Source organism: Ursus americanus, chromosome 20, assembly GCF_024610735.1.
Source record: "Ursus americanus isolate L20-20 chromosome 20, mUrsAme1.1.p, whole genome shotgun sequence".
Classification (NCBI taxonomy): Eukaryota; Metazoa; Chordata; class Mammalia; order Carnivora; family Ursidae; genus Ursus; species Ursus americanus.
Window position 1 is genome coordinate 4779713 of NC_142146.1, and position 13401 is coordinate 4793113.

The 13401-nt window shown below is 37.8% G+C and overlaps 1 protein-coding gene across 2 annotated transcripts in view; it reads left to right on the plus strand.

Annotated features, from left to right (window-relative positions):
* PDCD6IP (programmed cell death 6 interacting protein) overlaps positions 1 to 6049 on the plus strand; it is a 76519-nt gene extending 70470 nt beyond the window's left edge. For both annotated transcript variants that reach the window (XM_045798294.2, XM_045798295.2), the window contains exons 16-18: positions 142 to 265; positions 1394 to 1584; positions 2477 to 6049. In XM_045798294.2, coding sequence (XP_045654250.1) covers positions 142 to 265; positions 1394 to 1584; positions 2477 to 2651 — 490 coding nt within the window. In that variant the 3' untranslated portion in view covers positions 2652 to 6049. The remainder of the gene's footprint in view (positions 1 to 141; positions 266 to 1393; positions 1585 to 2476) is intronic.
* The last annotated feature ends 7352 nt before the right edge of the window (positions 6050 to 13401 follow it).

The following is a 13401-nucleotide window of genomic DNA, read 5'->3' on the forward strand; positions in this document are numbered from 1 at the left end:
CCCTGATACTAATAATACACTATATGCTAATTAATTGAATTTAAATAAGAAAAATAAACTATGAAAAAAAAAGACCTGGTATTTTATATATGTTGTTTTTTTTAAATTGTGTTAATTCCTAACACTTTTGTCTTTAATAAGGGACTTGCAACAAAGCATTGCCAGGGAACCTAGTGCTCCTTCAATTCCTACACCTGCATATCAGTCTTCTCCAGCTGGGGGACATGCACCAGCTCCTCCAACGCCAGCCCCGAGAACCATGCCGGTCAGTAAGCAACCATGGTTTTAAATGGAAGTTTTACTTTAGTGACTGCTTGCTTTCCATAAAGGATAAAACAGGCTTTACATTGTAAAGATCTGGTGGTTACCAGTTTTCATCAGGTGACCAATCTTTTGATGTTTTGCAATATAAAGAATTCAGCATCACTCATGAATTCTTGTCAGAACAGGTTAACTTGAATCTAATCAGGTCTTTAGAACCACCTCTCAGTTTATAGCAAATATAGTGTAATAAAACAAGAAGTTAAATTGTGCCATTAGGAAACAGTTGGACAAATCCAGAACTGGGACATTCTGTGAGACACTTGACTTTGTCTTTTCTAAAAGTGAATGTCATGGAAAGAAAAAAAGATAGGTGTGGGGCATTCTGGTTTAAAAGGAAAGATTCGTAATAATCATGCAATTCGTGAATCATGATTGGATCTTGGTTCATAAGAACTTTAAGAGCTTTTATTGGTGATAAATAGGGGAACTTGAATGTGGAATGGATACTCAATGACATTAGGAAATACTTGTTTATTTCCTTAGGGTGACATGGTATTGTGATGTAGGAGACTGTTAGGACTTGTATGCTACAGTCTTTTGGGCTGGTGTCATGAAGTTTGCAACTTACTTTCACATGGTTCTGCAAATATTTAGATAGATAAATATATGGATATGGCTGTAGATAAAGGTAATATGGCCAAATGTTAATAATTACTGTATTTAAATGGTAAATGTGTGCTTGTTTATTATACTATTCTTTTAAGTTTTTGGGTGTTTGAAAATGTTTGCATAAAAAATGTTGTGGCCAGGAGGAGATTACAGTAATAAACTGTACCCGACTTGCTTCTTCCTCCCATCTCAAATGTCTGACTGTTGGTGGGAGCAGTAATGAGCTACAGTGAATGATTAAATATTAGGCATCAGGAATAGAGCAGTAGCTGTGTAGTTTACACAAATTGGAGAATTATTCAATTATACATTTCTAGAGCAATAAGTCAACATTTAAAAATGGAAATTAGAAATATGTTTGGTTGGATTCTAGAGTTTCTCATATGCCTCATTTGTTTTAACTGACAATAATTTGATAGAAGTGAAACATTTTGTAGTCAATGTTGACTTTTTCTTACAGCCTGCTAAGCCCCAACCCCCAGCCCGGCCTCCACCTCCTGTGCTTCCGGCAAATCGAGCTCCTCCTGCTACTGCTCCAGCTCCAGTGGGAACGGGCACTGCGCCGGCAGCTCCATCACACACTCCTGGTTCAGCTGCTCCCCCTCCACAGGCCCAGGGACCCCCATATCCTACCTATCCAGGATATCCCGGGTAAGGCCGCAACTGAATATCTGAATGAATTGGCTAATGTTTGTAGCTCTGGTTAACCTTTTAAAAACAGGGTCACCCCTTCTCTGAATGGAGGTGTCATGAATGAATAATGTTACAGGCACTTACTTGAGCAGTTGGATGGCTATTTCCCAGGCTTATTTGTGTTTTTGGTTTTTACATGCTGGGTTCATCTTAAATGCATCTCTTCTGTATGGAATGTAGAGTGTGTTTCCTTGGTCGTCTTTGTTTTGGTGATAAGTGGATAGGCGCCTTTTCTGAACTTAGCAACACTGATAAGGCCTTGTTTATATACTTGTACTTTGAAATACTGGCATTCTGACAGACTGTTGAACACGACTCTAATTATGGCATGTGCTTTCTTAAAGAACAGCTTTCTTTGTGATAATTTTTTAATCTTAAAAATCCTGACATTTGACTGCCTCTTAAGATGTGCTCCAAACTTTGCTTTGTAAGTACATTCTGTCTTCTGAATATTAAAACTTTGTTAGCTATCAATTTATGTGCATTACAGTGAGTATCGAATCTTGTGAATTAGGAATGTATTTAGGTTGCTACGTTAAAATGAAGGGTGTCCATTTTTATTCCTTGTTAATAGTTGAATATTTAGTCTTATTTCCATCAATAATATTATTTTCTGGATAGTATTAAACACTTGATATTCTTTTATCTCAAGTATTAACAGGATAGGAATACTTTTCTCTAATAAGTACCTAGTAACAGCTATTTTTTTCTCCCTACTGTTCTCTGCTAGACTGAGAAATAGAGAAAAATGACTTTCTTGAAGAAACTTGGTTTTAGAATAATTGTTATGTTTCGTTTTCCAGTATTTGATTTACCAATCCATTTTTTTTGTTTGTTTTCTTTTCATCAGGTATTGCCAAATGCCTATGCCCATGGGCTATAATCCTTATGCATACGGCCAGTATAATATGCCATATCCGCCAGTGTATCACCAGAGCCCTGGACAGGCTCCATACCCAGGACCCCAGCAGCCTTCATACCCCTTCCCTCAGCCCCCACAGCAGTCTTACTATCCACAGCAGTAATATGTCAGCTCAGAAGCTCAGCTGGTTCAGTTCAAAGGGAAAGAAGTACCAGCCCTGCAATAAGTGTACTAAACTCTACGCTCTGGTTAATATAACGTACTCTGTTGTACTGAACACAGTGTCTAATTTCTGTCTGTGGCTGAAAGCTGAAAACTGTGCTCCAGTTCCACATTTGATTGCACACTGAGAGATGCTGCTGTTGCAGTATAAACACTACAATAGGTATAATAGGATTTGAAATAAATTACATTTCAGTTCATAAAAGTTAAAAATGAGAAATTAAACCCACAAGTGAAACGTTTGAAATTACTATACTTATGTCTACGTAAGACGTGGTTGGGACATCAGATACTTATAATGATGGTTTAAGTACTGATATTCAAGAAAACTAAGTTTTCTTTCTCTCTTGGTTTATCAGTTTGGTTTAATTTCCATTATACTATTTTGCATAATCAAAGCATTGTAAATCTTATAATTTAAAAATAAATTACTTAAGAACAGTTGTCATTGTTATGTTTTGTCATTGATTCTCATTACTGTCTTCTTTCTTTCTGGTCTTAGTCTCTCATTTTATATGTAAGTAAATTAAACAGATAACTGTTTAAGTGCATGATTAGTGCAAGTTAATAGGTTTATAGGAAAACCAAAAGAATAGTACCATAATTTATCTTTCATATGCTGATTAGTAAATTAATTTTGACATTTATTTTGGAAAGTCCTATAATGTGGAAGAAACACAATTGCTACCAAAGATTCTTCAAATAAATATACAAATAAATGTGTATATTTAAAGTTTTACTATTAGCCTCTCCAAGAAATTGATACAAATTCTGATAATAATTCTTTCCCTTTTTTCCATCACTTGGTTAAAATAAATACATATCATTGACAGTACTGTCTAATGTAATGGAATTGTTTAAAGAAAATTTACTGTACCCTTCTATTCCTTTTTTCCACCTTACTGTCTTAACTTAGTAACATTTAATGCACAATGTATATGAATAGATCTAACCCTTTCATTTTTATGCTCCTAAAAAATTAGACTATTTTGTAATTCAGGGAGCGTACAAAACAATTGTTGGGAGCATATTGCCAGTTCTGGAATAGGCTGTATATTTAATATTAATCTCTGCTGTTAGGATAATTAATCACTGTATAAACCTCAGTAAAAATAGTGAGACATGCATCATGGAGGGAGTAAACGAGAAAGGAATGAGTTGTCTAATAGTGGAATCTGTTTTGTATGAGGTTCATTTCTGAACACGTCAGGCATATGAGCAGATTTCCAATGAATCTGTTTATGTTTATTTTCTAAGTTTTGATGCTCACCTTTTCTTGCATTATTGTTGCATTTAAATGATACTGTCATTTGGTCCACTGTTCTTTTCATTGACAGTTCGGGTTTATATTTGAAATGTTGGACTGAAGGTGTGATTGTAAAAAGGAGTGCATTGCTTAAAAAATATATGTACATTAAATCTTACTTTGTTGTTGTACGTAGAAAACACGAAGGCATGTTACTTTAATATAAATGACCTTTCCATGGAATACTAAAATTGGTTTAAAGTCCAATAGTTACAACCTTGGCAAAAGTAGTTTTTTACATATCATAGCTAAATTTTATTAATGTGGAATCACCAAAGTATGACATAGGCTTGTTTGACTCTTATGTAAAAGGCACTGAAGTTCTACATTCTTATTTTTCATGGTATCCTATACTAACATGAGATACTCAGTGAGAGTTAAGGGTATTCCAAATTGCTAGTTTATTCTTACTAATGCAGAAAAACAAAAACAAATTGGCCTGAATATTCTCTTGGGGAAAGAAGGCACTAAGAAGAGTAAGAGCATCAGAGGGGCAAAAGAGGTTATAAGGCCACTTAGCCCATTCCCTGTGCTAAGCTAGGCCTGCTCCCAGAGAGCCACGGGAAAATTGTGCAGAAACTGTTAGAAAGGAGGCTCCAAAGCCCCAAGTGGCAGCCTCTTCCAGCATGCCTGACTCACTCAAAGCCTTTTTAATGCAGTAATGCAGACCCATTCCCTCTGGTCAGTTCACTCATCCTTTAGGTAATTGAGGATACTTTTTTTTTGGTCACCCATGTCTGGGTACAGATGACCAAATTTCTGCAGCCCTTCATGCTGGGGCTGTCTTCAAAGCCTTTCCAGTTTCATTAGGGTAGCTCATGGAAAGTTTCTGTACGTCTGTTTTGCATTCTGACAATGAACCCCCCCCCCCCCCCGCCGCCTGGGATTATTTTTATTACCAAACTTTTTTGTCCTTTGCTTAACTTCCTGTATTCCACAAAATACCCTAAAAAAGTTGTTACGAACAATGCTATTTATCTAGAGGTAGGAAAGTGTCAACTCTGGTTCAGGTATGTTGTTACCTATGTTTATAATTAGGCTTTTTAATTATTTTCCTAAACTAAAACCATTCCCAGACCATTTGGGTTTGGAATACTGTTCTTAAATGGACTGCAACTAATGAAGCTCTACATGGAGGAGCCAGTCAGAAGCAGGGAAAAGCCTCACTTCTCTTATTTCTTGTTGCTAGTTGGAGACAGATGGCTTGACTTCTCAGTCTGGTGTAAAGTATTGGTCTACTCCTGTGTCCTTTGGTTTTACTCAGTTAAGAAAAACAGTCATATGTCACTGCACACCAGTCAATCTTTGTGAGACAGTCCTGGACCCATACCCCCAGCTTCTTCGCAATTTATAATCTTTCCTTCCCCAAATATAAGTATTTAACAGAAAAAAAGATTTCACAGAGCCTTCTGTCCCTGACATTCTGTCCCAGTCAGCAGCCTTTCTAGTTAAAACAGATTTTAAAGATGTTTTCCATTAGAGCTTTACAAAGTTTGCAAAAGTGCTTTGTACACATTTTCTAATTTCATAAACATGATAAAATGCAGTTTGTTAAGTAGGTTTCAGTTTGCTAATGGGGATTTTTTTTTTCTTTTAATGATCAGTATATCTTGAAGAATCTTGCTACAACCTAGTAGCATCTCTCTCTTTGTAAACACTTCTGCAATTATTAGTTGATTCACAGTACAGAACAGGATACAAAGTAGGGGAAAACTGCTATAGTGTTACAATTACTAGTTTAAAAATAGAACTAAATGGTTGATTATAAGATTTACATGGAAGAGCTAAGAAGGAAAAATTATATTTTTAAAGATAAAGAGAATATTCAGGCTTTATTTCTGGTATGAAGTTTATATTTTTTAAAAAAATCCTATATTATCACACCAGAGATTTTAGATTCTTTTCTGGTTACAAACATTGCTGGTAGTTGGATTATATTTTTATTGTATTCATTTCTCTTAGGGGGAAAATTGTAAAGCAACAAAAAGGTTCCAGATGAATGTATCCTAGAAATAAAAGTTGAAAGATTCTTACTTCTTTGGAGTATGAATTCTTATTTGAAGTGTTTATCCTTCAGCTTTATAGTGTCTGCAGTTTATTTGACAAATGGTGGTTTGGGAAATAAGAAAATACCCCCTTTGACTAAATGCATGAGACAGTGTTTAAATGTTTTCTTACAGCGGTCAGCCCCATACTTGATCATGGATGGGCCATGTTTTTCATTACTTGTGATTTGCCTCAGTTCTTTAAGATGAGGAATCTTTTCAAGTGTCATTTTTTGGGGGTTACTTTTTGGAAATGTATGGCGTGTTATTCAGTTGGTTAGGAAAGGGGAGATGGTGAAATGTGTTCATCTTTTATTGATTTTTAAATTTTTCAAAATGTGTTCATCTTTTAAAACATGTATTTTCTTTCTACTTCCATGTTTTAAGGTCAGATGCAACCGTTTTATTATATAGCTCACAATGCACAATTTATCAGAAAATGTCGGTGCTGTTGTATGTCTTCCAAATTTGTTGAGGTCAAACAGGCTGGCTCCAGGAATGAATCAATAGTCTGGATCCCTATTATATAAATTTTAAATACGTATGACTTGGGCATAGTTAACTCTTAACTTTTGTTTTCACTTATCTGGCGTCTGGGCTGGAGAGTAGAGTTCGCGCTAGGGATTTGGACACCTAGATGTCTGCAGTGAGAGGCCAGTGGGGGTCTCAGGGCCCCTGCCTGGCGCTTGGGTTGTGCTGCTGCGTGAAGGGGAAGGAGCAGCTCCGTGTGCTTGCGTGGCTGTAGCATTTACTATGGCATGGCACGTGGGGCTGGCATAAGAACTGCGGGGAGCAGGCTTCGGCTTGCCCAGAGCCTGTGCACCAGAGAGCTTCAGGCCACTGCAAACCAATGGCCCCACTGGCTGACGGGCTCGCCTTTGTAGATGATCAGTCCAGGCACATCCGGGTTGTCTGCCTTAGCATCCTGCCTGCAAGGGACCCTGGCTTCTGTTAGTTTTGTGGCTCCTAATATTCTTCCTTCTTGTTTAAAAGTTGCTTAGTCCCTTTCAACTAATGAACACCCAAGTGGTACAGGCTCATGTCTGCTACCGTTTTATTTCTCCTTGAGTTTTCCTGTATTTTTAACTCTACATATTTTGAAGTCATGTGATTCATATTCATGTTAATTATGTCTATTGTGAACATGAAATGACTATTCCTTTTCTACCTCGTAATATATTTTGTTATTAAAATTGCTACCACTGTTTTCTTTTTGGATGCATTAGTGAAATTTCTAATTTGTGTGTGCTAGCCTTAGTTTTAGGTGTTTAGGTTTAATTATTAGATTTTTTTGGGGGGATAATCTAATAGGAAAGTTTCATTTGTAACTTTGTTAAAATCACAATTGTATGATCTTTTGATCATTTTGTTTGGTATATTTTGTCCTGTTTCCTTTTCCTGTCTTTCATTGCTTGGATTATGTTTTCTCTCTTCTAATTATTTGGAACATTAATACTTTAATTTTCTTACCCCCCCATCCTCAGCCAAATCTTTTTTTTAAAATATTTTTGTGAACAGGGTTTAGACTGATATTATTGTTAATGTATTGTTATTCTTATAATAGGCATCCTCTCTGGATTATAGTAATTGGCCTTTGCTTGCAGTTTTTGTTTCTCTTCAGTTTTATATTACTCAATTTACAAAATACATTAAACATGGCAGAGCTGGGTCTCCTCCCTTTTTCCTTCTTGGCATGGCTTTGAGCACTTAGGATGTTTGGTCTTGTTGTCTCTCTTACGTCAGATCCCTCAGTGCCTCCAGTCTTGTGGCTTCTCTGTTACCAGTAAGCACAAGTGATCCCAGACAAGGGACCCTCCCTGAAGGGCCAATGTCTTCTTTTTCTACCAGAACCTGGAAGAAGGGATAAAGAAGAGACTTCACCCCTTGAACTTTCACCGCCCACCACAATAGACTGGGTTGCATGATACATTCTTTTAAAATTTAGTATACTTTTTGAATAAGTATATACCCGTGGTATAAATTACAAAAGGTAAGAAAAGGCATGGGATAAAAAAGTGTCTCTTACCAGTTTCCTTCCTTGGAGACAGTCTCTGCTACCAGCATGCACAGAGTTCAGATTGTCTTCAGGTTTACCAGGTCCCAGCAGCAGATGTGATGTGACCTTTTGTGGAAGGGGTGCAGTGAACTGTGACAGTTGGATCTGAAACCAGAATCTGCCCTGGCTTTCCTTCTTTCGTAAAGACCAAAGACTGCATTTTTAGCTGGAAGCTTCGCAGACTTAATTCGAAGTGCAGGTACAAACCTGGCATTATTTGCAGCAATGACATGTGTTGAATGATCACTAATCTCTAATCCCACTATGCTTTATGAGTTTCCATAACTACCCAGAATATGTCTCATAATTTTGATATATTTACATTTCAGACTTTAATTTTTCAGCAAGAAAACTTTTTAATACTGGATCAAAGAAAAGAAATGCGCCTAAAAGAACAGAACATAAGCACATTTAATTTTACTTTGTGGTGGGCCGAATAATGGCCTCCCAAACACGTCTCCGTCTTACTCCCCGGGACCCGAAAGTGTATTAGGCTGCATAGTGGGAGAATGAGGGTTGTAGGTAGAATTAAGGCTGCTACTCTGCTGACCTTAAAATAGGTAGTTTATCCTAAATTACTGGTGGGCCCAAGTGTAATCACAGGTTGCCTTAAAAGTGGTAAAGGGAGACAGACAAGGGAGGAATGGATGGCAGCCTGAGAAGGCGTTGGCTGCATCAACACTGCTGGCTCTGAAGCTGGAGCCATGGGACAGTGAGCCAAGGAAAGTGACGGCCTCTAGAAATAGGAAACGGGGAGGAAACAGGTCTCCCCCGGAGCCGACAGAGGGAGCACTGTTCTGCCAACACCTTGATTGTAGCTCGGCGAGACTTAGCTCGGACTGGTGATCTCCAGAACTGTAAGATGATTAGTTTGTGTCATTCTTTTTTTTTTATTTTAATAATGATTTTTTATTATATTATGTTAGTCACCATACAGTACATCCCCGGTTTCCGATGTAAGGCTCGATGATTCATTAGTTGTGTATAACACCCAGTGCACCATGCAATACGTGCCCTCCTTACTACCCATCACCGGTCTATCCCATTCCCCCACCCCCCTCCCCTCTGTGGCCCTCAGTTTGTTTCTCATAGTCCATAGTCTCTCATGTTTCATTCCCCCTTCTGATTACCCCCCCTTTCTTTATCTCTTTCTTCCCCTACTGATCATCCTAGTTCTTATGTTCCATAGATGAGAGAAATCATATGATAGTTGTCTTTCTCTGCTTGACTTATTTCACTTAGCATTATCTCCTCCAGTGCCGTCCATGTTGTAGCAAATGTTGAGAACTTGTTCTTTCTGATAGCTGAGTAATATTCCATTGTATATATGGACCACAACTTCTTAATCCAGTCATCTGTTGAAGGGCATCTCGGCTCCCTCCACGATTTAGCTATTGTGGACAATGCTGCTATGAACATTGGTGTGCATATGGCCCTTCTCTTTACTACGTCTGTATCTTTGGGGTAAACACCCAGTAGTGCAATGGCTGGATCATAGGGTAGCTCAATTTTTAACTTTTTAAGGGACCTCCACACTGTTTTCCAGAGTGGCTGTACCAACTTGCATTCCCACCAACAATGTAGGAGGGATCCCCTTTCTCCACAACCTCTCCAACAATTGTTGTTTCTTGCCTTGTCTATTTTTGCCATTCTAACTGGCGTAAGGTGGTATCTCAGTGTGGTTTTGATTTGAATTTCCTTGATGGCTAATGATTTTGAACATTTTTTCATGTGTCTGTTAGCCATTTGTATGTCTTCATTGGAAAAGTGTGTGTTCATATCTTCTGCCCATTTTTTTATTTGTTTATTTGTTTCTCGTGTATTGAGTTTGAGAAGTTCTTTGTAGATCTTGGATACCAGTCCTTTATCTGTAGTGTCATTTGCAAATATCTTCTCCCATTCTGTGGGCTGCCTCTTAGTTTTTCTGACTGTTTCCTTGGCTGTGCAGAAACTTTTAATCTTGATGAAGTCCCATAAATTCATTTTATCTTTTGTTTCTCTTGCCTTTGGGGATGTATCATGAAAAAGGTTGCTTTGGCCGATGTCGTAGAGGTTGCTGCCTATGTTCTCCTCTAGAATTTTGATGGATTCCTGTCTCACATCGAGGTCTTTCATCCATTTGGAGTTTATCTTTGTGTATGGTGTGAGAGAGTGGTCAAGTTTCATTCTTTTGCATGTAGCTGTCCAATTTTCCCAGCACCATTTATTGAAGAGACTGTCTTTTCAGACACAGACTTTAAAATCACTGTGATTAGTATGTTCAAGAAAATGGAATCAAGATGAGAATTTCACCAGACAACTTGAATCTGTGAAAAATTAAGGGGGAAATTCTAGAACTTAAAAAAAATACCATTACTGAAATTAATACAACTTAGAATTCTATACCAAGTGAGGATACACGTCAATAATGAAGGTGAGGAGGTTTAAGGGGCTTGGAAGTCATTTATTGAAGAGACTGTCTTTTTCCCACCGGATGTTTTTTCCTGCTTTATCAAATATTAGTTGCCCAAAGAGCCGAGGGTCCATTTCTGGGCTCTCTATTCTGTTCCATTGGTCTATGTGCCTGTTTTTGTGCCAGTACCATGCTGTCTTTGTGATCACAGCTTTGTAGTACAGCTCGAAATCCGGCATTGTGATGCCCCCAGCTTTGTTTTTCCTTTTCAACAGTTCCTTGGAGATTCGGGGCCTTTTCTGTTTCCATACAAATTTAAGGACTATTTGTTCCAGTTCTTTGAAAAATGTCCTCGGTATTTTGATCGGGATAGCATTGAAAGTGTAGATTGCTCTGGGTAGCATGGACATTTTAACTATGTTAATTCTTCCGATCCATGAGCATGGAATATCTTTCCATCTTTTTATGTCTTCCTCAGTGTCTTTCAAGAGTGATTTATAGTTTCTAGAATATAGGTCCTTTACGTCTCTGGTTAAGTTAATTCCAAGGTAACGTACGGTTTTTGGTGCTATTGTAAATGGGATGGATTCCCTAATTTCTCTTTCTTCGGTCTCGTTATTCGTGTATAGAAATGCAACTGATTTCTGAGCATTGATTTTGTATCCCGCCACGTTACTGAATTGCTCTATAACTTCTAATAGTTTGGGAGTGGCTTCTTTTGGGTTTTCCATATAGAGTATCATGTCATCTGCGAAGAGAGACATTTTGACTTCTTCTTTGCCAATTTGAATACCTTTGATCCCTTTTTGTCGTCTGATTGCTGTTGCAAGGACTTCTAGTACTATGTTGAATAATAGTGGCGAGAGTGGGCATCCTTGTCGTGTTCCTGATCTTAAGGGAAAGGCTTTCAGCTTTTCCCCATTGAGAATAATATTTGCAGTAGGCTTTTCATAGATGGCTTTTATGAGATTGAGAAATGTACCCTCTATTCCTACACTCTGAAGGGTTTTAATCAGGAAAGGATGCTGTATTTTGTCAAATGCTTTTTCGGCATCGATTGAGAGGATCATATGGTTCCTGAGTCTTTTCTTGTTGATATGATGTATCACGCTGATTGATTTGTGAATATTGAACCATGCTTGCATCCCAGGTATGAATCCCACTTGGTCATGATGGATAATCCTTTTAATGAACTGTTGGATTCTATTAGCAAGTATCTTGTTGAGGATTTTGGCGTCCATATTCATTAGGGAGATCGGTCTGTAATTCTCCTTTTTGATGGGGTCTTTGCCTGGTTTGGGGATCAAGGTAATATTGACCTCATAGAATGAGTTTGGTAGCTTTCCTTCTGTTTCTATTTTTTGAAATAGCTTTAGGAGAATAGGTATTATTTCTTCTTTGAATGTTTGGTAGAATTCCCCAGGAAAACCGTCCGGGCCTGGAGTTTTGTTATTTGGAAGGTTGTTTATCACTGACTCAATTTCTTCATAATTAATTGGCCTGTTTAAGAAATCAATTTCTTCCTGTTTCAATCTTGGTAGTTTATAGGTTTCCAGGAAGGATTCCATCTCTTCCAGATTGCTTAGTTTATTGGCATATAGCTGTTGACAAAAATTTCTAATAATCCTTCCAATTTCAATGGTGTTCGTCGTGACCTCTCCTTTTCATTCATAATTTTAATAATCTGGGTCCTTTCTCTTTTCTTTTGGATAAGTCTTGCCAGTGGTCTGTCAATTTTATTGATTCTCTCAAAGAACCAGCTTCTAGTCCTGTTGATCTGCTCTACTGTACTTCTGGTTTCCGCTTGATTGATTTCAGCTCTAAGTTTGGTCAACTGCTTCCTCGTGTGTGGATTAGGCCTGTCCCTCTGTTGCTGTTCCAGCTTCTTGAGGTGAGAATATAAAAACTGCATTTTAGATTTTTCTATTCTTTTGAGTGAGGCTTGGATGGCTATGTATTTCCCCCTTAGGACTGCCTTTGCAGTATCCCATAGGTTTTGGACTGTTGTATTTTCATTCTCATTGGTCTCCATAAATTGTTTAATTTGATTTTTGATTTCCTGGTTTATCGAGTCATTCTTGAGCGGGATGGTTCTTAGTCTCCAAGTGTTTGAGTTTCTTCCAAATTTTTCCTTGTGGTTGAGTTCCAATTTCAGAGCGTTGTGGTCTGAGAATATGCAGGGGATAATTTCAATCTTTTGGTATCGGCTGAGACCTGTTTTGTGTCCCAGAACATGGTCTATTCTTGAGAATGTTCCATGGGCATTAGAATAGAATGAGTATTCTTTGGTTCTGGGGTGTAGTGTTCTATATATATCTAAGAGGTCCAACTCGTCGAGTATGGCATTCAAAGCCTTTGAGTCTTTGCTTAGTTTTTGCCAGGGTGTTCTGTCTATTTCTGATAGTGGAGTGTTGAGGTCCCCTACTATTAATGTATTTTATCTATATATCTCTTTATTCTGGTTAAGAGTTGGCTTGTGTATCTTGCTGCTCCCCTGTTGAGGGCATATATATTTATAATTGTCATATCCACTTGTTGAATACTTCCTTTAAGAATAATATAGTGCCCTTCTGCGTCTCTAACTATAGTCTATAGTTTAAAATCCAATTTATCTGATATGAGAATTGCTACCCCAGCTTTCTTTTGAGGTCCATTTGCGTGAAAGATGGTACTCCATCCCCTTACTCTCAGTCTGAATGCATCTTTGGGTTCGAAATGAGTCTCTTGTAGACAGCAAATGGATGGGTCATTTCTTTTTATCCAATCTGCAACCCTGTGGCGTTTTAAGGAAGAATTTAAGCCATTAATATTAAGACTGAGTACTGAGAGATATGCTTTTAATGATGCCATGTTGCCAGTAAAGTCTTTGTATTGGCTGTGACTTTCTGTTCT